The sequence below is a fragment of the Hemiscyllium ocellatum genome, chromosome 11 (genome assembly GCF_020745735.1).
Source record: "Hemiscyllium ocellatum isolate sHemOce1 chromosome 11, sHemOce1.pat.X.cur, whole genome shotgun sequence".
Taxonomy (NCBI): domain Eukaryota; kingdom Metazoa; phylum Chordata; class Chondrichthyes; order Orectolobiformes; family Hemiscylliidae; genus Hemiscyllium; species Hemiscyllium ocellatum.
Genome location: NC_083411.1, coordinates 43,889,474 through 43,912,222, shown reverse-complemented (window position 1 = coordinate 43,912,222; position 22,749 = coordinate 43,889,474). Strand labels below are relative to the sequence as shown.

Sequence of the window (22,749 nt, the reverse complement as noted above, 5' to 3'; positions counted from 1 at the left end):
TTTTTCGTTAATACAGCTATGTTTCTATTTAACTCAAACACCTTGATGCCCCATTGAGACATTAAGCAGAGAATCAAAATAAGAAAAAGAATGATTTTTATTTGAAGGGAAGTCCACATTTGAGATGTGGGAGGCTTTCAAAGATAGGTTAATGGTAGTGCAGGATATGCATGTCCCATTGAAGGCAAAGGATAGGAAGGGCAAGATTCGTGAACTGTGGATGACAGGAGAAATTGTACGACTAGCCAAGCGGTGTAAATAAGGTCTAGGCAGCTAAGAACAGAACGGGTCCTGGAGGAATATTGGAAGAGTAGGACAAGTCTTAAACAAGGAATCAAGCGGGCTAAAAGGGGACATGAAATAGCTTTAGTGAGCAGAATTAAGGAAAATCCCAAAGCATTTTATTCTTATGTAAGGAGCAAGCGGGTAACTAGAGAAAGGATTGATCCACTAAAAGATAATGAAGGAAGGCTGTGTGTTGAACCTGAGAGAATGGGTGAGATTCTGAATGATTACTTTGCATCAGTGTTCACTGAGGAGAGGACTATGATGAATTTTGAGATTAGAGATAGAAGTTTGAATAGTCTGGATCATGTTGGCATAAGCAGGGAAGATGTGTTGGGTAGGCTAGAGGTTATTAAGGTGGACAAATCCCCACGACTGAATGGGATCTGTCCCAAGTTGCTGAGGGAGGTGAGAGAGGAAATAACTGTGGCCCTGACAGATATCTTTGTGGCATCCTCAAACACAGGTGAGGTGCAGGAAGACTGGAGGGTTGCTCATATTGTCCCTCTGTACAAGAAGGGTAGTAGGGATATTCCAGGTAACTACAGACCAATGAGCCTGAAGTTGGTGATGGAGAAGTCGCTGGAGAGTGTACTGAGAGACAGGGTCTATTTATATTTAGAAAAGAATGAACTTATCGGTGACAGGCAACATGGTTTTGTGCAGGGGAGATCATGTCTTACCAACTTAATAGAGTTTCTTTGAAGTTGTTAGATGAAGGAAGGACTGTTGATGTCATATACATGGACTTTAGTAAGGCGTTTGATAAGGTTCCCTATTGTAGACTAATGGAGAAAATGAAGTCACATGGTGTTCAGGGTGTTCTAGCTTGGTGGATAAAGAACTGGTTGAGCAACAGGAGACAGAGAGTAGTAATTGCAGGGAATTTCTCGAAATGGAGAAAAGTGACTAGTGGTTTTCCACAGGGTTCAGTGTTGGGGCCATTGTTGTTTGTAATGTAAATAAATGATTTGGAAGAGGGCACTTTTGGTATGATCAGCAAGTTTGCAGATGACACAAAAATTGGTGGAGTAGTTGAAAGCATAAGGAACTGTCAGAGAATACAGGAGGATATAGATAGATTGGAGAGTTGGGCGGAAAAGTGGCAGATGGCTTTCAATCCAGAAAAAATGTGAGGTGATGCATTTAGGCAAGACTAATTCTAGAGCGAATTATACAATGAACAGAAGAGCCTTGGGAAAAGTTAATGGGCAGAGAGATCCATTGTACCCTGAAGGTTGCTGCACAGGTGGTTCGAGTGGTCAAGAAGGCATATTCATTGGATGGGTTATTGAGTATAAGAGCTGGCAAGTCATGTTAAAATTGTACAAGACATTGGCTTGGTCACATTTAGGATACTGTGTACAGTTCTGGGCGTCACATTAGACGCTTTGGAGAGGTTTCAGAGAAGGTTTACGAGGATGTTGCCTGGTATGGAAGGTGCTAGCTATGAAGAGAGGTTGAGTAGGTTAGGTTTATTTTCACTAGAAAAAAGGAGATTGAGGGGGGACCTGATTGAGATTTACAAAATCATGAAGGGTATCAACAGGGTGGACAGAGACAAGCTTTTTCCCAGGATGAAGGATTCAATAACGAGAGGTCATGCTTTCAAGGTGAGAGGTGGAAAGTTTAAGGGGGATACACGTGGCAAGTACTTTACACAGAGGATGGTGGTTGTCTGGAGCGTGTTTCCAGCAGAGGTGATAGAGGCAGGCATGGTAGATTCATTTAAGTTGCGTCTGGACAGATGCATGAATAGATGGGAAACAGCGGGATACAAATGCTTAGGAATTGACCGACAGGTTTAGACAGTATATTGAGATAGGCTCAGGCTTGGAGGGCCGAAGGGCCTGTTCCTGGGCTGTAAATTTTCTTTGTTCTTTGTTCATTCATCCACTAATATCACAAACAATAACTTCTACTTCAATATAATCATACTGATTCAGATAACTTCCTTTCAAGAAAGTAGAAAATGATTAGTTCAGTGAAGTAATGTCACTCTTACCTAAACCTGCAAACTGAGTGTCCAGTCCCAGAGTGAGCAGCATGAAGAAAAATAAAATGGACCATAAAGGTGCCCATGGCAACTGGGCAAGAGCTTCTGGATAGACAATAAAAACCAATCCAAAACCTAAACAGTGGATGGAATTTATATGGTAATGTTAGCAATGCTTACAATAGACAGATGGAACCTAAACTAAAGATTAACAGCATTGGTGCCAATGAAAGCCCAGAAGTGAACAAATGTCAGCAGGCACTCCTGCTGTGGCACGTGGCATGTTCTGATCATAAGTGTGATGATGGATGTGCTAAGCCAGCAGCCAAAGACAGTGATGTCAGGCAGGATAGACTCCCTCGGAACATGTCAGGAAGGATCAGTGTGGATCTGCTTCTGTGGGTTCCCAACAGTTTCCCAGTTAAAATGTGACTAACAGCTACAAAACAAAACAGCTTGCTAAAAGCAAACCAAACCAAACCAAAACCTGAACTGGGGGAAGTGGACAGTCCCCTTTCATTGTTTAAGTGTTTTAAAAAAAACATTACAAAGCTTTTTCAAGTAGATATTTCCAGACACATCAGAACCTCTGCCTTTCTGACCTTGCTGAATTCAACTGTACAAGCCCAACCCCGGTTTTGTGTTTGGGTGGATAGAGTCTACCATTCTTTAGATCCAACCGTAGAAATTTCAAGAGTTAAATGTTCAAACATTTCATACATTACTGTCATCTATAAACAAGTAACATGTGTGTTTCTGCACACACCAGAAATCTTTCATGTCTCATGTCAGGCACTTGAGCAAAATGGGTTAAATTAAATTATTTTAGTTGCTCTCATCTTCAGACTGTAAATGGATGTGTTTTATATTTTTGTTTGTTCCTTTTCAAACAGGTTTCTGGATGTTTTCTAAGTCCAATTTCCAAAGTCTCTCTTTACAATTAAATTAAATGTACGATTTAATCATCCGTTCACATCAGGGAGTGGGTTTTGCAACACTTGCACATGCTCAAGCATACAAGGAAGAAACAAAAGGTAGTGAAAGAATTTGTTAACATTAATAACTTAAAATCCAAAAACATGGACATTCACTTGCTTTGTCTGAATTCAGAAAGTGAATGTCCAGTGAGGGTCCATTTCTGATGAAGCTCAGACAGCAGCATATTTAGCTGATTATAAGCAGCAATTGCAGAATTCCTTTTAATCATGATTATGGGTAGCACTGTGGCTCAGTGGTTAGCATGGCTGCCTCACAGCCCCAGGGTCCCAGGTTCAAACCCAGCCTTAGGTGACTGCCTGTGTAAAGTTGCATATTCTCTCTGTGTCTGTGTGGGTTTCGTCCCACAGTCCAAAGATGTGCAGGTCTGGTGAATTGGCCATGCTAAATTGCCCATTGTGTTAAGTCAATTAGTCAGAGGGAAATGGGTTGGGCTGAAGGGCCTGTTTCCACACTGTAGGGAATCTAATCTAATATGAGATTTGATCCAGTTCTAACAGGAAAATGTCTGAGAATTAGATTTTGTGGTAATTAAGACCTGCGTTATGCCTGGCATCTGGCTATGTTCAATACTTAGAAGACTGCAGATTTGGTTGTACCAAAATAAGACAAGGAGACTCCATAAATGACAATGTAAATTTACAGGAGCAAGAAGAAATACACAAGTCAATTTTTATGACCTGGTTAGCAGCTACTGTTGATTAGCTGAGCGAGATGATAGTCCATCAACGCTTTTTCAGGTGTAATGGAGATTGATAGCCCTTTTTTGTTACCAAGTCTAACTGGGGGATGGATTATCTACTATTCTTTTCTACTTGTTGAATGCAACACCGACACAATGAAAGTTGGAGACTCCAAACTATTGGTGGTTTAACTTTATCTTTTATAGTGATACTGGTGGAAGTTTCTAGAACTGGTAGGAAATTTGCACATTATCTGACAGGTAGCAGCCATTTTCAATTCAGAAAAGTCAATTTTAAAATAAGCAAAACGTATCAATTGTAAGAAAATGTGTTTTTTTTTCACAACCTGGTACTCTCGAAGAGTTATTGAGATGTATAGTATGGAAACAGAGCCTTTGTTCCAACTTGTCCATGCCAACCAGATACCCTAAATTGATCTAGTCCCATTTGCCAACATCTGGCCCATATCCCTCTAAATCCTTCCTATGCATGTATCTGTCCAGATACCTTTCATATGCTGCAATTGTATCTGCCTCCACCACTTCCTCTGGCAGCTTCCTTCAAACATGCAGCACCCTCTGCATGAAAAGATTGCCCCCAGGTCTCTTTTAAATCTTTCCCTCTCACTTTAAAACATTGCCTCTTGCTTTAGCCCTCCCTATCTCAGAAAAGGCCTTGCCTATTTGCCCTATCCATGCCCTTCATGATTTTTATAAACTTTGGAAAGAATGTTCCAAGGGGAAAAAATCCCTAGCCTATTCAGCCTCTCCTTATCGCTCAAACCTTCCAGTTGCAGCAACATCATTGTAGATCATTTCTGCATCCTTTCAATTTGGACAATATCCTTCCTATTGTAGGGCAACCAGAATTGTATACTTTATTCTAAAAATGATCTCACCAATGTCCAATTCAGCCACAACATGATGCCCCAACTCCTATACTCAATGCAATGGCCAATGAAGCCACATCTCCTGTCAAATGCCTTCTTCATCACTCTGCAGTTGAGATAAAGATACATCAATTTATTATGGAATTAGACTGAGACTGTGAGTATAATCTTATTGAAATATTTGTTTGACTATCCATTCTATCTTTCGGGGCATTGTGTTAAATTGTGATACAGAACCGTTACAAAAATATTGATGAGAATTTACAGCCAACATTCTTTCTTAACTGGAGACATTACGGTCTTTAATATTTATTTCCAAGTCGAGGCAAAAGCTGTTAAAATGTTCAGTTAATCTGATTCCTTAGTTTTCACGAACTCCTTGTTGAGCAGTTAAATCAACAACAACATTTCCAATGACAGAAAGTGTATTGTTTGTTCTGGTCTGACTGGATATCCAATTGTGAACTGGTCTAGATCTTGAAAACAGTCTCCAAAATGTCCAATTCTATATTTATTTTGATCCATCTCTCTGATTAAAGCTTTATTGCTGTGAGATTTGGATGCCTTCCCTTTCTGTTTTTTTTCATCATTTTGACGTTTGAATTATTTTGCACGGGTTGAGGAGTTCCTGCTGCTTCCTGCAGTAATGGATGTTTTCTGATGCTTTATTTTGTTGTGGCTCCCAATCTCCTAAAAAAGTCTCTCCACAGGGCCAAATGTCATAGCAATGACATGTGATCTCTCGGCAAATTCCAATAAATCATTTCACTTCTCAGCCTGGATTTCTTGTGCTGTTAGCAAGGTTTGTTTTTCTCTCTACTCCAGTATAATTGGATTTGATTTGATTTGCTCCTGTCAGTTGTTTGGAGATAAGTGAAAAGTATTCAATTAGATTCCCTAAAGTGTGGAAACAGGTTCTGCAGCCCAACAAGTCCACACCGACCCTCAGAAGAGTAACCCATCCGGACACATTTCCCCGTGACTAATGCACCTAACACTATGGGCAATTGAGCATGGCCAATGCACCTAACCTGCACATGTTTTGGAATGTGGGAGGAAACCCACACAGATACAGGGAGAATGTGCAAACTCCACACAGACGGTCGCCCGAGGCTGGAATCAAACCCATATCCCTGGCACTGTGAGACAGCGGTGCTAACCGCTGAGCCATTATGCTGCTCCCTGCGCTAGGCAGGTAGATCATACCATACATTAATACATCAGGATAATAGAACAGAATGTAGAATATGGTATTTCAACAATAGAGAAGGTGCAGAGAGGATCAACTTTAATATTTGAGAGGTCATTCAAGAGTCTGATAACAGCCGGGAAGAAGCTGTTCTTGAATCTGTTGGTACATGTTTTCAAACTTTTGAATCTTCTGCCTGATGGAAGAGGGTGGAGAAGAGTATAATCTGAATGGCAGGGGGCATGGATTATGTTGGCTGTTTTTCTGAGGCAGCCGGAAATATAGATGGAATCAATGGATGGAAGGTTGGTTTATGTGATGGACTGAGCTGAGTTCACAGCTCTCTGTGGTTTTGTGCAGGTTCCCCATTCCAAGCTCTGATGCTTCCAGATAGGATGTTTTCCATGGTGTTTCTATAAAAATTGGTAAGAGTCATTTTGGACAGACTGAATTTTCTTTGTCTGCTAGAGGCATTAGTGTGTTTTTTTAACTGTCGCATCGATGTGGATGGACCAGGACACATTGTTGGAGATTGTTACTCCTAGTAACTTGACCATCTCCACCTCAGCATCTTGATACATTCAGGGGTGTGTATGTTGCTTCTCTTCCCAAGGCTGTAAACCAGGGCCTTTGTTTAGCTGACATTGATGGACAGATGGTTGTCTTTACACTATGCCACAAAGCTCTCAATTTCTTTCCTATACTCTTGTTGTTGTTTGAGATCCCACCCATTATGCAAACTTATACATTTCATTCACATTTCAGCTCACTGACTTTAACTGGACGGGTAGTACATACTCCTGCTTCCAATGAAACAGTCTACATGCGCTTCAAGTTCCTTCTAATCCAAGAGGCGTGTCCTTTGCTCCTTTGCACGTAGGGGTGTGCCTTTTGCTCCTCTCCCTGAAGCCGATGACCAGGTCCTTTGTTTCGCTGACATTGATGGACAAATTAGAACAAAGAAACAAAGACTACCTAAACCTTTCGCCTATTTTCGAAGGATCTGTATCCCTCCACTCCCTGCCCATTCCTGTATCTGTCTAGATACATCTAAAATGTCAATATCATGCCCGCCTCTACCACCACCACTGGCAATGCTTTCTAGATGTCCACCACTCTCTGTGCAAAGACCTTTCCACTCATATCTCCCTTGAAGTTTTCCCCTCTCACCTTGACATCATGACAAAGTAATTGAGTCCCCCACTCTGGGAAAAAGCTTTTTGTTATCTTTCCTGTCTATACCTCTCATGATTTTGTGGATGCCAATCAGGACCTCCTCAACCTTCACCTTTCTAATGAAAGTAATCCTAATCTACTCAACCTCTCTTCATAACGAATGCTTTCCATATCAGGCAACATCCTGGTGAACCACCTCTGCACCATCTCAAAAACATCCTCATCCTCGCAGAATGTATGCAGTATTCCAAATGTGGCCGAACCAAAGTCCTACACAACTGTGACCTGCTAACTCTTGTACTCAATACACCGGCCTTTGAAGGAATGCAGGCTGTATGCATTCTTGACCACTCTGTCCACCTGCATTGCCACCTTCAAGGTACAATGGACCTAAACACCCAGATCTCTTGCTCCATCAATTTTCCCCAGGGCTTTTTCAGTTGCCATATAGTTTGCTCTTGAATTGGATTGTCCAATATGCATCACCTCACATTTGCTCGGGTTGTGCTCCATCTGCCATTTCTCTGCTCATCTCTCAAACCAATTTAGATTTTGCTGCATTCTCTGACAGTCCCCTTCACCACCTGCAACTCCACCAATCCTAGTGTCATGAGCAAACTTGCGAATCAGAACACCTATGTTTTCCTCCAGATCATTTATGTATATCAGAAACAGCAATGGTCACAGCATGGATCACTGTGGAACACTATTGATCATAGTTCTCCATTTTGAGAAACTGCCTTCCACTACTACACCCTGTCTCCTGTTGTCCAGCCAGTTCTCTGTCCATCTAGCTAGTACAGCCTGGACCCCATGCACCTTAACTTCCTCCATCAGCCTACCATGAGGAACCTTACCAAATGCCTTACTGAAGTCCATGTATGAGACATCTACAGCCCTTCCCTCATCAATCAACTTTGTCACTTCCTCAAAGAATTCTATTAAGTTGGTAAGACAAAAACCTCCCTGCACAAAACCATGTTGCCTATCACTGATAAGCCTATTTTCTTCCAAATGTAAATAGATCCCATCCCTCAGTATCTACTCCAGCAGCTTCCCTACCACTGATGTCAGGCTCACAAGTCTATAATTACCTTGATTATCCCTGCTACCCTTCTTAAATAAGGAGAAAATAGTGGCAATCTTTCGGGACCTCACCCATGTTCAATGATTCTGCAAAGATGTCGGTTAAGGCCTCAGCTATTTCCTCTCGATAACCCGGAAGAGATCCCATCTGGAACTGGGGACTTGTAAATCTTAATGCCTTTTAAAATACCCAACACTTCCTCCTTCCTTATACTGACTTGACCTGGAGTAATCAAAAATTTATCCCGAACCTCAAAATCCCTGCACTGCCAGCCGGTTCCCTTTCTATCCTCTGACAGTAACCCATCTACATCTCTCTTGGACCTGAGGTACGACCACCTCCCTGTTATGCCTCTCAATAACCCCCTCTGCCTCCCAAATGATCCGAAATTCATCCAGTAATAGCTCCAGTTCCCTAACATGGTTTTAAAGGAGCTGGAGTTGGGGGCACTTTCCACAGATACAGTCAGCAGGAACACCTGCGGTGACCCTTACTTCCCACATTCTGCAGGAGGAACATTCAAATGCCATAACCTCCATTCCCACTATTCTAAATTCCCAATGAGCCATCTGAAAATTAAAGGAAAGGAAAGAAAGACTAGTCACCTGATCAATCCAGTGCACAGGGTTTTTTTTTTGGTTAGAGGAGGAGGATGGGTGGGAGACACTATCCGAGTTGTGTTTGGGGTAATGCAACCACCCAAATACAAAGCCTCAGTTACCCAGCAGCCGACCACACCACCACCACCTCCTCCCCACCCCAGCATCTTCCCATCAGGCTGCTGGTCACCGCTGTCACTCTTTCCACTGCAACCGCAGGAGAGAAAAAGACATGCTTGTCTTTATTGGTCAGTGCATTGAGTACAGGAGTTGGGAGGTCACATTGTGGCTGGACAGGACATTGGTTAGGCCACTTTTTGAATACTGCATGCAATTCTGGTCTCCCTGCTTCAGAAAAGATGCTGTGAAACTTGAAATTATTAAGAAAAGATTTACAAGGATGTTCTCAGCATTGAAGGATTTGAGTTATGGGCAGAGCCTGAAAAGAGTGTGGCTATATCTTTTGGAGTATCGGAGGTGATGAGGATTATAAAATCAAGGGGCATGGATAGGGTAAATAATTATGGCCTTTTGCACAGGGTGAGGGAGTCCAAAACTAAATGTCATGGGTTTAGGATGAGACGGGAAAGTTTTAAAAGGCACCTGATGGTGAACTTTAACATGCATAGAGTGGTGCGTGTCTGGAATGAGGTGTCAGAGAAAGTGTTGGAGGCTGGTACAATTACAGGATTGAAAAGTCATCTGGATGGTTATATAAATAGGGAGGGTTCAGAAGGATATGGACCAAATTCTGGCAAATGGGACAAGATTGATTTCGGATATCTGGTTGGCATGGACATGTTGGACTGAAGTGTCTGTTTCTATGCTGTACATCTCTGTGACTCTATGACTCTAAATGAATCCTTCTATCAGTGCTTGAAGTATTCCTTGACTCCCCTCTGGCATTCTCAGGCTTCTCCATTATTCTTACACCATTACAATGGGTGGTGCTAATCACATTCTTCAGAAATAAATTAAAAAAAAACATCCACCTCATTACATCAACTCCAAACCCAACACTGGATCCTTGGGAAAGGAGCAGGAGAATGATGAAGAGGTCAGGATGAGAAGGGATTAAATAGAGATATTTGATTCCTTTTGGTCTTGAGAGTTATCCCAGAGCTGATACTCAGATCCCAGATTTCCAGTGGTCTAATCCCCAACTTACAATTATTGCAGAGTTCCCACCTCTCAACCCATCTTCTGTTGAACATTACAGTGTGCTATTAGACCGTACAATATTGGAGCAGAAAAATTAGCCTGTTCTGTCATCCAATTATATGCTGATATTTTTGTTGACCCCATTCTCTTGCCTTCTCCATCCAACCCTTGTTCCCCTTTCTGATCTCTGTCTTAAGGCACTCACTGACTTGGCCTCTCCAACCCTATGTGGCAATGAATTCCACAGATACACCACACTCTGGCTACAGAAAGTCCATTTCATCTCACTTCTAAAGGCTCATCGATTTACTCTGAGGCTGTGCCCTTGGGTCCTAATTTCTCCTAAGCATGGAAACATCTTTCTCCATGTCCATTCTATCCAGGCACTCTGTTTCCTTTGTTATCAGCTCAGAATTCCATTGAGATCCACAATAAATATTTACAAAGTAAAGGCTGCAAGAGGATAGTTTACAAATGAGAGACATCATGTGATGCTGTACTCCTGCATTCACTCAGAGCAGGAAGATTGACTCTGCAGTTACCTGACTGTACAACCTCTGCGATAGGCTTGTCTTGTACATGAGCCATGTGTCCAAGAACTGAGAAGATGGCAAACCCAGCATACACACTCGTAGCACAATTAACAACACAGACAACGATGGTATCTCTGTAACAGTTGTTGTGGAATTTGTTGTAGGATGACAGAGTTATTAAAGGTCCCAGGGCAACTCCAAGGGAATATAAAATTTGTGTTGCAGCATCTTTCCAAACCTGGTAAATCAAAGGAAGAATTAATTAGTGCTGAGAGATTTCCCTTCACCTCATCTAACTGAGAAAACTGCATTATTGTGAGGAGTGTGGAGTGGTTTGGGGATTGGTCCCACAATGAATGAGTAATCTTCCTCTCTCTTCGTCACATGCACATAGACTAACCTCACACTTCCTTCTTATCGAAGATCATCAGCGGTACATTTCACAATACAATAATCTGATTGGTGGATACAACTCCCCATCACTTTCCATGTTCACTCAGACCAAAAATGTTGATAAGAGTGAGGAGCACGATTTTCTCCAATTTCACCCAATATTTATTCAGTCACCCGAAAATGTTATGATTTGTTCTTTTCTAACATTTCAGAAAGAAGTCATCAAGAAGAAGTTTCAATGAATCCAGTTCCCTCTCATTCTTTCTGACCCAGTTTTCCAATCCCTTCTCTCCCATCACAACCCTTGCCAACCCATTCCATGACATTTTATCTTTTCCCTCCCTACCATAGCCCTCTCCAACAATTCCCGCTTGAAAGCAGCAGCATGATAGAAACTGTAAACTAACTCATTATGATTTACCATGGGGCTCTGTCAAAATTTGGCAACACCCAAACTGAGTGTTCTGTGGCATTTAAACAAGAGCCCCCTAAAGCAACGATCAGGTTTTAAAATTGGCGATTCCAGGTTGTCAACAAAATCAAACTGAAATAAAAAGCAATTATATTAAACAATGTGAACTTCAGTCAACTCGAATATTACACTTACCTCAGCATCAGCCAGTTTGGAGAAGTCTGATTGGCTCCCAATGTAGAATTGAATTCCTTTATTGGCTCCCTCCAGGGTAAGCCCTTTGATCAGGAGTATGGTCAGAACCACGTACGGGAATGTCACAGTGAAGTAAACCACCTGAGTGTGGAGAGTAACTTGTTAGATTTCCCTGTATTACTGGGACATCATTGACCACACTGAACTGTACACTAATAGGAGAGTAATCAATGTCGAGAATGAAACAGAAAGGGATATTTCCTCAACACTGCACCAGATGCAATGTCCATTGTTCAGCAGCAGTAACCCCAACAAGACTCATATCCCACACCCAGATACTCAGTCTACCCTCATTCACAATCCAGTTACCAGGGTCAGACCCAGGTCTCATTGTTTCCACACACCTTCAGTTATTCAGCTGATCCTTCACACAACAAAATGGTTAGAACCAGTGAGATAACGATAATGTCTGCATCTCCTGAGTTCCCCTAAGATGGATCACAGTATCACAGGGAACAGTGCTGCAGGGAGTAAACTGAGTATGATGGTGTGTTTTTGCTTTCTGATTTATATTACCTCAAACTTTATTTTGTTGCAGCAATTGGATACATTACGCAAAACAGAAGGACTATTCCTTCTGCTGTTCTCAAAATGCACCTCACCATCATCCTGTTCTCTGCTGTAATCATAATTCTGGTTACAGTGTGACAATGGACATCTTACTACCCAGCCCACCCTCATCCAAACCTCATCTCTTTTCTAATTGTCTACTTTTAGATCCCAAGCCTGACCAGTCTCTGTGTCCCATGGAGGAAGAGGACAGCATCTGTACCACCTTGATGAAGACGCTCCTGATCTGACACTCAGACACCAACTCAAACACTGGTACGACACTTGTGTTGGAGGCTGGTATCGAACTAGGACCAACATGTGGTGAGTCACCGGGTGTGAGTGGACTACAGCCAAACAAGAATGATTCACATTCCAGCTCAGTGCAGAGCAAGGTCAACAGGAAGTCCTGTTACAGTGGACTCAGGTAAAGAGGTGGGGATGTATACAGAAGAATGCTGATGAGGAGGATGTTGAGATGCTGTGTGTATTAACAGACCTGTCAGATGCTCCTAAACCTTCAGGAGGATGGTGGAATCAATCAAGGCTTCATTGTAGCTGAAGACATTTATGAAGCTTGATCTCTCCACAACCTCTCTCCAATCTCCCTCAAATGGTGCACACCTACTTCCACTGCTGCCACCATATCATTGCCAAAGCGTTTGGTATGTTTTGAATGGGGAGGCACAGTGGCTCAGTGGTTAGTACTGCCACCTCACAGTGCCATAGAATTGGGTTCGATTCCATCCTCGGGTGACTGTCTGTGTGGAGTTTTCACACTCTAACCATGCCTGCGTGGGTCTCCTCCGGGTGCTCTGGTTTCCTCCCACAGTTCAAAGATGTGCAAGTTAGGTGAATTGGCCATAGTTTATTGCCCATAGTGTTCAGGGATATGTAGGTTAGGTACACTAGTCAGGGTTAAATGTAGAATAGTAGGGGAATTGTTCTGGGTGGGTTATTCTTCGGAGGGTTGGTGTGGACTTGTTAGGCTGAATGGCCTGTTTCCACACTGTAGGGATTCTATCGTGATTCTATGATTCTATGAATCTGTCAAACAATTCCTGGGTAGCTATCCAGCTAAGTACATTGGAACTAAGTTGAAATCATTATGGAAGGTCTCAATGAGCAGGGAAATTGTCCATCAGAATATTCAATTTCTTGGTCATTTTACACGTTGATCTGTGTGTCAGGGTTTCCACATGATCCCAATGGGTATCTTTGGGCATATTTCTGCTCTCCAATGATACAGAGATTAAAGGCTTTGGACTAACATTTCCCTCAGGCCCGAAGTGTTGATGTATTATGGATCGGCTGCTCCTCAATGAGACACTGTCAACATCACCTGGGAGATAAACAGCTACTTCACAAAAGGGCTTCTAAATTCTAGTTTTATTGTTGCAAAAATTTGTACTTTGTCATTAGTTTTAACTCTATTCAAGACTTGCCTTTCCTGAAGATTTGATTCCTTTTGATAATGCTGCTCCCAGTATCAGAGAGACCAGGAGCAGACAAAGAGCTAAATACCAGAGTATCTCCCCAGTCTCATCCATTGAACTGGAACGGCGTAAAACCACTTTACTAAGAATAAAAGACAACAGAGAAACATATTATACAAGGACACTGTCAATTACACACAGTTACTATCAGACATAAATGATCTGGAAGAGGACATTAATGATCTGATCACTAAGTTTGCAGATGCATGAAGATTGGTGGAGTAGCAGAAAGCATAGGAACTATCAAATAATACAGGAGAATATAGGTGGACTGGAGAATTTGATGGAGGAGTGGCTGAGAAAGTTAATCCGGGCAAATGTGAGGTGATGCATTTTGGAAGTTCTAATTCTCAAGAGAACTATACTGTAAACGGTAGATTCTGAATTAGTGGTGCTGGAAGAGCGCAGCAGTTTGGGCAGCAGCCAAAGTGCAGCGAAATCGACGTTTCGGGCAAAAGCCCTCCATCAGGAATAAAGGCAGTGAGCCTAAAGCATGGAGAGATAAGCTAGAGCAGGGTGGGGGTGGGGAGAAAGTAGCAAAGAGTACAATGGGTGAGTGGGGGAGGGGATGCAGGTGATAGGTCAGGGAGGAGAGGGTGGAGTGGATAAGTGGAAAAGAAGATAGGCAGGTAGGACAAGTCCGGACAAGTCATGGGGACAGTGCTGAGCTGAAAGTTTGGAACTAGGGTGAGGTGGGGGAAGGGAAAACGAGGAAACTGTAGGTCCACATTGATGCCCTGGGGTTGAAGTGTTCCGAGGTGGAAGATGAGGCATTCTTCCTCCAGGCGTCTGGTGGTGAGGGAGCGGCGGTGAAGGAGGCCCAGAACCTCCATGTCCTCGGCAGAGTGGGAGGGAGAGTTGAAATGTTGTACCACGGAGCGGTGTGGTTGATCGGTCCGGGTGTCCTGGAGATGTTCCCTAAAGTGCTAGGAGGCTCCCAGTCTCCCCAATGTAGAGGAGACCGCATCGGGAGCAACGGATACAATAAATGATATTTGTGGATGTGCAGGTAAAACTTTGATGGATGTGGAAGGCTCCTTTAGGGCCTTGGATAGTGATGAGGAAGGAGGTGTGGGCACAGGTTTTGCATTTCCTGCGGTGTTAGTGGAAAGTGCTAGGAAGGGAGGGTGGGTTGTAGGGGGGTGTGGACCTGACCAGGTAGTTACAGAGGGAACGGTCTTTGCAGAAGGCGGAAACGGGTGGGGAGTGAAATATATCCCTGGTGGTGGGGATTTTTTGGAGGTGGCGGAAATGTCGGCAGATGATTTGGTTTATGCGAAGGTTTGTAGGGTGGAGGGTGAGTACCAGGGGCTTTCTGTCCTTGTTACGGTTGGAGGGGTGGGGTGTGAGGGCTGAGGTGCGGGATGTGGATGAGATGCGTTGGAGGGCATCTTTAACCACGTGGGAAGGGAAATTGCGGTCTCTAAAGAAGGAGGCCATTTGGTGTGTTCTGTGGTGGAACTGGTCCTCCTGGGAGCAGATACGGCAGAGGCGGAGGAATTGGGAATACAGGATGGCATTTTTGCAAGAGGTAGGGTGGGAAGAGGTGTAATCCAGGTAGCTGTGGGAGTCGGTGGGTTTGTAAAAAATGTCAATGTCAAACCAGTCATCATTAATGGAGATGGAGAAGTTCAGGAAGGGGAGGGAGGTGTCAGAGATGGTCCAGGTAAATTAAGGTCAGGGTGGAATGTGTTGATGAAGTTGATGAATTGCTCAACCACCTCGCGGGAGCACGAGGTGGCACCAATGCAGTCATCAATATAGCGGAGGAAGAGATGGGGAGTGGTGCTGGTGAATTACGGAAGATCAACTGTTCTACATAGCCAGCAAAGAGGCAGGCATAGCTGGGGCCCATACATGTGCCCAAGGCTACTCCTTTGGTCTTGAGGAAGTGGGAGGATTCAAAGGAGAAATTGTTAAGGGTGAGGACCAGTTCGGCCAAACGAATGAGAGTGTCGGTGGAAGGGTACTGTTGGGGATGTTTGGAGAGGAAAAAATGGAGGGCTTGGAGGCCGTGGTCATGGTGGATCGAGGTGTAGAGGGATTGGATATCCATGGTGAAGATGAGGTGTTGGGGGCTGGAGAAAGGGAAGTCTTGGAGGAGATGGAGGGTGTGGGATGTGTCTCGAACGTATGTGGGGAGTTCCTGGACTGGAGGGGATAGGACAGTGTCGAGGTAGGTCGAGATGAGTTCAGTGGGGCAGGAGCATGCTGAGACAATGGGTCGGCCAGGGTGGTCAGGCTTGTGGATCTTGGGAAGGAGGTAGAACCGGGCAGTGCAGAGTTCCCGGACTATGAGGTTGGAAGCTGTGGGTGGGAGATCTCCTGAGGTGATGAGGTTCTGTATGGTCTGGGAGATGATGGTTTGGTGATGGGGGGGTGGGGTCATGGTCAAGGGAGCAGTAGGAAGAGGTGTCCTCGAGTTGGCGTTTAGCTTCAGCGGTGTAGAGGTCAGTGTGCCAGACTACCTCTGCGCCCCCTTTATCCGCTGGCTTGATGGTGAGGTTGGGATTGGAGCAGAGGGATTGGAGGGCTGCGCGTTGTGAGGGTGAGAGGTTGGAGTGGGGAAGGGGTGTAGACAGGTTGAGGCGGTTAATGTCCCGGCGGAAGTTGGAAATGAAGAGGTTGAGGGCAGGTAATAGGCCAGTGCGGGGTGTCCAGGTAGATGCAGTGTGTTGGAGGTGGGCAAAGGGGTCTTCGGAAGGTGAGCAGGAATTCTGATTGAGAAAGTAAGCTAGGAGGCGGAGGTGATGTAAGAATTGTTCAATGCCACGGCGTGTATTAAATTCATTGCTGCGTGGACGAAGGGGGATGAAGGTGAGTCCTTTGCTGAGGACTGATCATTCGTCCTCAGTGACTGGGAGGTATGGATGGATGGTGAAAACACGGCAGGGCTGGGAGCTAGGATCTGGTGTAGATGTGGAGCTGGGAGTGGGGGCGGAACCTGTAACTGGAGTGGGTGTGATGGTGGGGGAATAGGGGTGGAGTCATGAGCAGGGGTAGTGTTCTCCTCAGGGTTCTGGGGGATGGGGATAGTGACAGTAGGGTCTGTGGGGGGAGTGTCAGCAGAATGCAGGTGAGTGGTGCTGGTGGGGGCGGAAGTGGTGGCAGACACGGCAGTAGGGGTGGCAGCAGTCACTGAGTGTGTGACATCAGCGATGATGTGAGGGGTGGATGTGATGTCACGTGTGATGCATGAGGAATTGTGAGGGGCGTTAGTGGTTGTGGGAATGGCCATGATGAGGGCGGAAGTGACATCGTCAATCAGCGTGGAGGTGGTAGCTGCATCAGTCGCAAGGCTAATGGCGTCTGAGTTGTTTCTGAGGCCAGGGGAATCTTCTGGAATGTTTTAGGAGCGCTGGTATGGAGGTGGGCAGATAAAAGTTTGTTGTACTTACAGTTTTTGATGTTTGAGATGGAATTGAAATACTGTTTGTTGAGAGTATGAATTCTCCTGACGATGTAGTACAGAATGGGTCCTTTGCAATTCTGAGAGAGTGTGGCCCTCAGCTGAGGCAGGGCTGACTGTAGAGAGGTTAGGTGCCGGCGCATTGCTGCAAGCGTGGTGCGGAGGATTTTGAAGGAGAACTGTTGCTGGTATTTTTGAATCTGTAGTCTGTACTGTTTGTCCTGTTCGGGTCTGAACTCTGCTGGTTTAAAGGTGGTCCAGAGTCCGTGTGGGATGAGATGGTTACGGAGGCAGGCACTGAGGAAGCAAATGTGGCTGTGGTACGGAGTAAATGGTAGAGCCTTGGCAAAAGTTGATGGGCAGAGAGACCTGGGAGTTCAGGTCCATTGTACTCTGAAGGTGACTGCATAGGTGGGTAGAGTGGTCAAGAAGGCATATGGTACACTTACCTTCAACGGATGGGATATTGAGTATAAAAGCTGGCAGGTTATGTTAAAATTGTACAAGACTTTGGTTCGGCCGCATTTAGAATACTGTGCACAGTTCTGGTTGCCACATTATCATATGGATGTGGACACTTTGGAGACATTGCAGAGACGGTTTATGAGGATGTTGCCTGGGATGGAAGGTGCTCACTGTGAAGTGAGGTTGAGTAGGTGAGGATTGTTTTCATTAGAGAAAAGGAGATTGAAGGGGGACCTGATTGGGGTCTACAAAATCATGAAGGGTATGGGGAGAGTGGATAGAGATAAGCTTTTTCTGAGGGTAAAGGATTCCAGAATGAGAGGTCATGTGTTCAAGGTGAGAGGAGAAAAGTTTAAGGGGGAATACACGTGCAGCAGGTACTTTACACAGAGGGTGATAGGTGCCTGGAATGCGTTGCCAGCAGAGATAGTAGAGGCAGACACGATAGATTCATTTAACGTGTGCCTGGACAGATGTATGAGTAGGTGGGGAGCAGAGGGATACAGATCCTTAGGAATTGGGCAACAGATTTAGACAGTGGATTTGGATCAGCACAGGCTTGGAGGGCTGAAGGGCCTGTTCCTGGGCTATAAATTTTCTTTATTCTTTCTTCCTTCGTTGTTCTTAAAACCATCAATTGATTAAAATTCAATTCAGTTTTATTTCAGAATGGAATTACCAACAATGTCAACATTAAAAATCAACAAAGTACTTAATGGTTTATTTCAATTTCTATTCATTTCCTTTTAAATATCAAGTTTTTGGGATATTTTTGCAAGACAGATTGGAAAGTCTACAGTGAGTGGAGAGTTAACACCAGCAAATGAATAATTGTCTGTAATCTTAGCATTGCTTAAATTTGTACTGACCTCTCATTGACCTGCTGGTATTTGAGAACCATGTGAAAAGTCATTTTCTTTCTGCTAGTACTTTCTCCATGTTGCTTCATCTGGAATTTCTTGCTGAGACTGATCCTTCTTGTAATTCTACTACCACATTCACAAAAGGACAATTCTGTGCCCAGCATTGGTCCAAGTATTGGAAACAGGACTTTGGCTTCATTGCGACCTTCAGATTACTCAGCTACACTTTATTTACTTGAGCAGAGACCTCACTGTTGTTACCTCTGACTTCTCTGGAGTTCTGTTCTGCCATATTCAAGGACAATGCTATTTCCCAAACTGTGTCAGGAGCTCAGTGGAAATTCTTGCACTTTTTCACCTGTTCACAAATCTGACTGCTAAGCTCTCTCTCTCGTTAAATTCATTCCAATTAAAATGGCTGGACAGTTTCCTTTAAGCTACAATGAACTCTCCAATATCTTCACTGAGCCCTTGTTCCATGCTGATAGCTTTCTGTAATCTCCAATATCTTGGAACTGTCATACTGTTCATCCTACACAATGTCTGACAGTGGAATGCATTTTGGTTTAACAAGGGGAGCTAATCCTTGAATGTTTCATCTGCTCTGGGTCTGATTCAGTGAGAGAGATATCACCCAATTCCTCTCACTCGTTGTCTGATTGACAGCCAGTATATCTGGAATATTCCAGATATTACGTGCTCGCTACATATGCAGCAAAAGATTCATGATCATGACTGTCCTCACCCAGTCTCTCAATAATACTGTTAGTGAAGACATCCTTAAATGAAGGGCTTATGCTTGAAACGTCAAATTCTCTATTCCTGAGATGCTGCCTGGCCTGCTGCGCTTTGACCAGCAACACATTTGCAGCTGTGATCTCCAGCATCTGCAGACCTCATTTTTTACTCGAAGGCATCCTTAAAGGTTAGTTCACCTCTATGTACAAACAGTCTTCTTCACAAAGATAAGACTCTTTAAATTAAATCTCAGCAAATTAAAGTCACACAATTCCTCTCTGAACTTACTGGAAGCCCAATTTTATTTGGAAAGGAGTATCCGCAATCCTAACCTTATCGCTAAATGTCTGAAAGGATCACGTAGCATATGGAGATTGAAAATTGAACTAAACCATTGTATTGTGGCGTACACATATTGACATAACCGGACATAAAATTGTGCTTCTCCGCTTTGTTTAAATAGTGAGGAGTGTTGATGAAAATCCCTGGAGAGCTGATTGGATTTGATGGCGTTCCTGGTAGTACTTCATTGACTGCCTTACCTTGCACTGTTAAAACTACCTGGGTCAGTCACAGAATCTCCCAATCATTCAGCTCCATCACATTGTTGAACAGCAGAACTGTTCCCAGACAGTTTCCCTCAAATCCCCCTCTATGGATTAAACATAATACTATACTCAATTAAAATCACAGAGAAAGGAATATCAATCGCAGATAATTTCAACTATATAATCTTTAGGAATTCCTGTGTTGAATCTCTTCGTTAATAAACACATAAACAGACATATTCAATATTCATAGAATCTCTACAGTGTAGAAACAAGCCTTTTGGCCCAATATGTCCACACCAACCTTCCAAAGAGTAACCATCCAAGACCTATTCCCCAACCTTATTACTCTACATTTACCCCTGACTAAAGGACCTAACCTACACATCCCTGAACACTATGGACAATTTAGCATGGCCAATTTATCTAACCATTGGCCAATTCACCTAACATTCATTGTATAAGTGTTGCTAATAAACCTATCGTGTTAGAAATCAAGAAGCTGTTAATTAACAAAGGAGCCCTATTGTGATGTTATAAAAGACAAAGAACAAATAAAATTTACAGCTCAGGAACAGGCCCTTCGGCCCTCCAAACCTGAGCTGATCCAAATGTACTGTCTCAACCTGTCACCAACTTGCTAAGCATCTGTGTCCCACTGCTCCCCATGTATTCATGCATCTATCCAGATGCATCTTAAATGAATCTACTGTGCCTGCCTTTACCACCTCTGCTGGCAATGCTTTGCAGATGCCCGCCATCCTTTTTGTGAAGTACTTGCCGCATGTATCCCCCTTAAAATTTCCACCTGTGATCTTAAAAGCATGACCTCTCATTATTGAATCCTTCACCCTGGGAAAAAGCTTGTCTCTATCCACCCTGTCTATAATCTTCATGATTTCGTAAACCTCAATCAGGTCGCCCCTCAATCTCCTTTTTCCTCATGAAAACAAACCTAATCTACTCAACCTCTCTTCATAGTTAGCACCTTCCATACCAGGCATCATCCTCGTAAACCTTCTCTGAACCCTCTCCAAAACGTCCACACCCTTTTGATAATGTGGCAACCAGAACTGTACACAGTATTCTCAATGCGGCTGAACCAATATCTTGGACAATTTTAACAGAACTTGCCAGCTCTTATACTCAATACCCCTTTCAATGAAGGCAAGCATCCTCTATGCCTTCTTGACCACTCTATCCACCTGTGGTAGGTACAATGGACTTGCACTCCCAGGTCTCCCTGCTCATCAACTTTTCCCAAGGCTCTTCTGTTCATTGTACAATTCGTTCTAGAATTAATCTTGTCTAAATGAATCACCTCACTTTGTCTGGATTGAAAATTATCTGCCACTTTTCTGCTATCTATATCTATATGCTCCTGTATTCTCTGACAGTCCCTTATGCTTTCTGCTACTCTACCGATCTTTGTGTCATTTGCAAACTTGCTCATCATTCCAACAGTTCCCTCCTCCAGGTCATTTATTTATATCACAAACAACAGTGGCCCCAACACTGACCCCTGTGGAACACCAATGGTCACCTTTATCCATTTTGAGAAACTCCCTTCAGCTACTATCTCTGTCTCCTGTTGCTCAACAGTTCTTTATCCACTGAGCTAGAAAACCTTGCACACCATGTGACTTCACTTTCTCCATTAGTCTACGATGGGGAACCTTATCAAACGTCTTACTAAAGTCCATGTATATGACATCAACAGCCCTCCCTTCATCTACCAACTTGGTCTCTTCCTCGAAGAACACTATTAAGTTGGTACGGCATGATTTCCCCCATACAAAACCACGTTGCCAATCACTGATAAGCCCATTTTATTCTAAATATAAATAGATCTTATCCCTCAGTACCCTCTCCAGCAATTTTCCCACCACCGACATCAGACTCACTGGTCTGTAGTTACCTGGAATATCCCTACTACCCTTCTTGTACAGGGGGACAATATGAGCAACCCTCCAGTCTTCTGGCACCTCACCTGTATTAAAGGATGCCACAAAGATATCTGTCAGGGACCCAGCTATTTCCTCTCTCACCTCCCTCAGCAACTTGGGACAGATCCCATCCGAAACGCTGAAAATGTGTTGCTGATTAAAGCACAGCAGGTTAGGCAGCATCCAAGGAATAGGAAATTCGACGTTTCGGGCATAAGCCCTTCATCAGGAATGAGGAGAGTGTGCCAAGCAGGCTAAGATAAAAGGTAGGGAGGAGGGACTTGGGGGAGGGGCGATGGAGATGTGATAGGTGGAAGGAGGTCAAGGTGAGGGTGATAGGCCGGAGTGGGGTGGGGGCGGAGAGGTCAGGAAGAAGATTGCAGGTTAGGAGGGTGGTGCTGAGTTGAGGGAACCGACTGAGACAAGGTGGGGGGAGGGGAAATGAGGAAACTGAAGAAATCTGAGTTCATTCCTTGTGGTTGGAGGGTTCCCAGGCGGAAGATGAGGCGCTCCTCCTCCAGCCGTCGTGTTGTTATGTTCTAGTGATGGAGGAGTCCAAGGACCTGCATGTCCTCGGTGGAGTGGGAGGGAGAGTTAAAGTGTTGAGCCACGGGGTGGTTGGGTTGGTTGGTCCGGGCGTCCCAGAGGTGTTCTCTGAAGCGTTCCGCAAGTAAGCGGCCTGTCTCCCCAATATAGAGGAGGCCACATCGGGTGCAGCGGATGCAATAGATGATGTGTGTGGAGGTACAGGTGAACTTGTGGCGGATATGGAAGGATCCCTTGGGGCCTTGGAGGGAAGTGAGGGAGGAGGTGTGGGCGCAAGTTTTCCAGGGGATTTGTCCACCTTAATAACTTCTAGCCTATCCAGCACATCTTCCCTGCTTCTGCCAACATGATCCAGAGTATTCAAACTTCTACCTCTAATCTCAAGATTCATCATAATCCACCCCTCAGTGAACACTGATGCAAAGTAATCATTCAGAATCTCACCCATTCTCTCAGGTTCGACACACAGCCTTCCTTCATTATCCTTTAGTGGACCAATCCTTTCTCTAGTTATCTGCTTGCTTCTTATATAAAA

General features: G+C 44.0%; 1 protein-coding gene across 1 annotated transcript in view; it reads right to left on the bottom strand.

Annotated features, from left to right (window-relative positions):
* The window catches only part of LOC132820320 (sodium- and chloride-dependent neutral and basic amino acid transporter B(0+)-like), a 65,955-nt gene that overhangs the window by 19,109 nt on the left and 24,097 nt on the right, over positions 1-22,749 (bottom strand). The window contains exons 6-9 of the mRNA XM_060832344.1: positions 13,649-13,781; positions 11,595-11,735; positions 10,604-10,832; positions 2,291-2,416 (exon numbers count right to left, since the gene is read on the bottom strand). Coding sequence (XP_060688327.1) covers positions 2,291-2,416; positions 10,604-10,832; positions 11,595-11,735; positions 13,649-13,781 — 629 coding nt within the window. The remainder of the gene's footprint in view (positions 1-2,290; positions 2,417-10,603; positions 10,833-11,594; positions 11,736-13,648; positions 13,782-22,749) is intronic.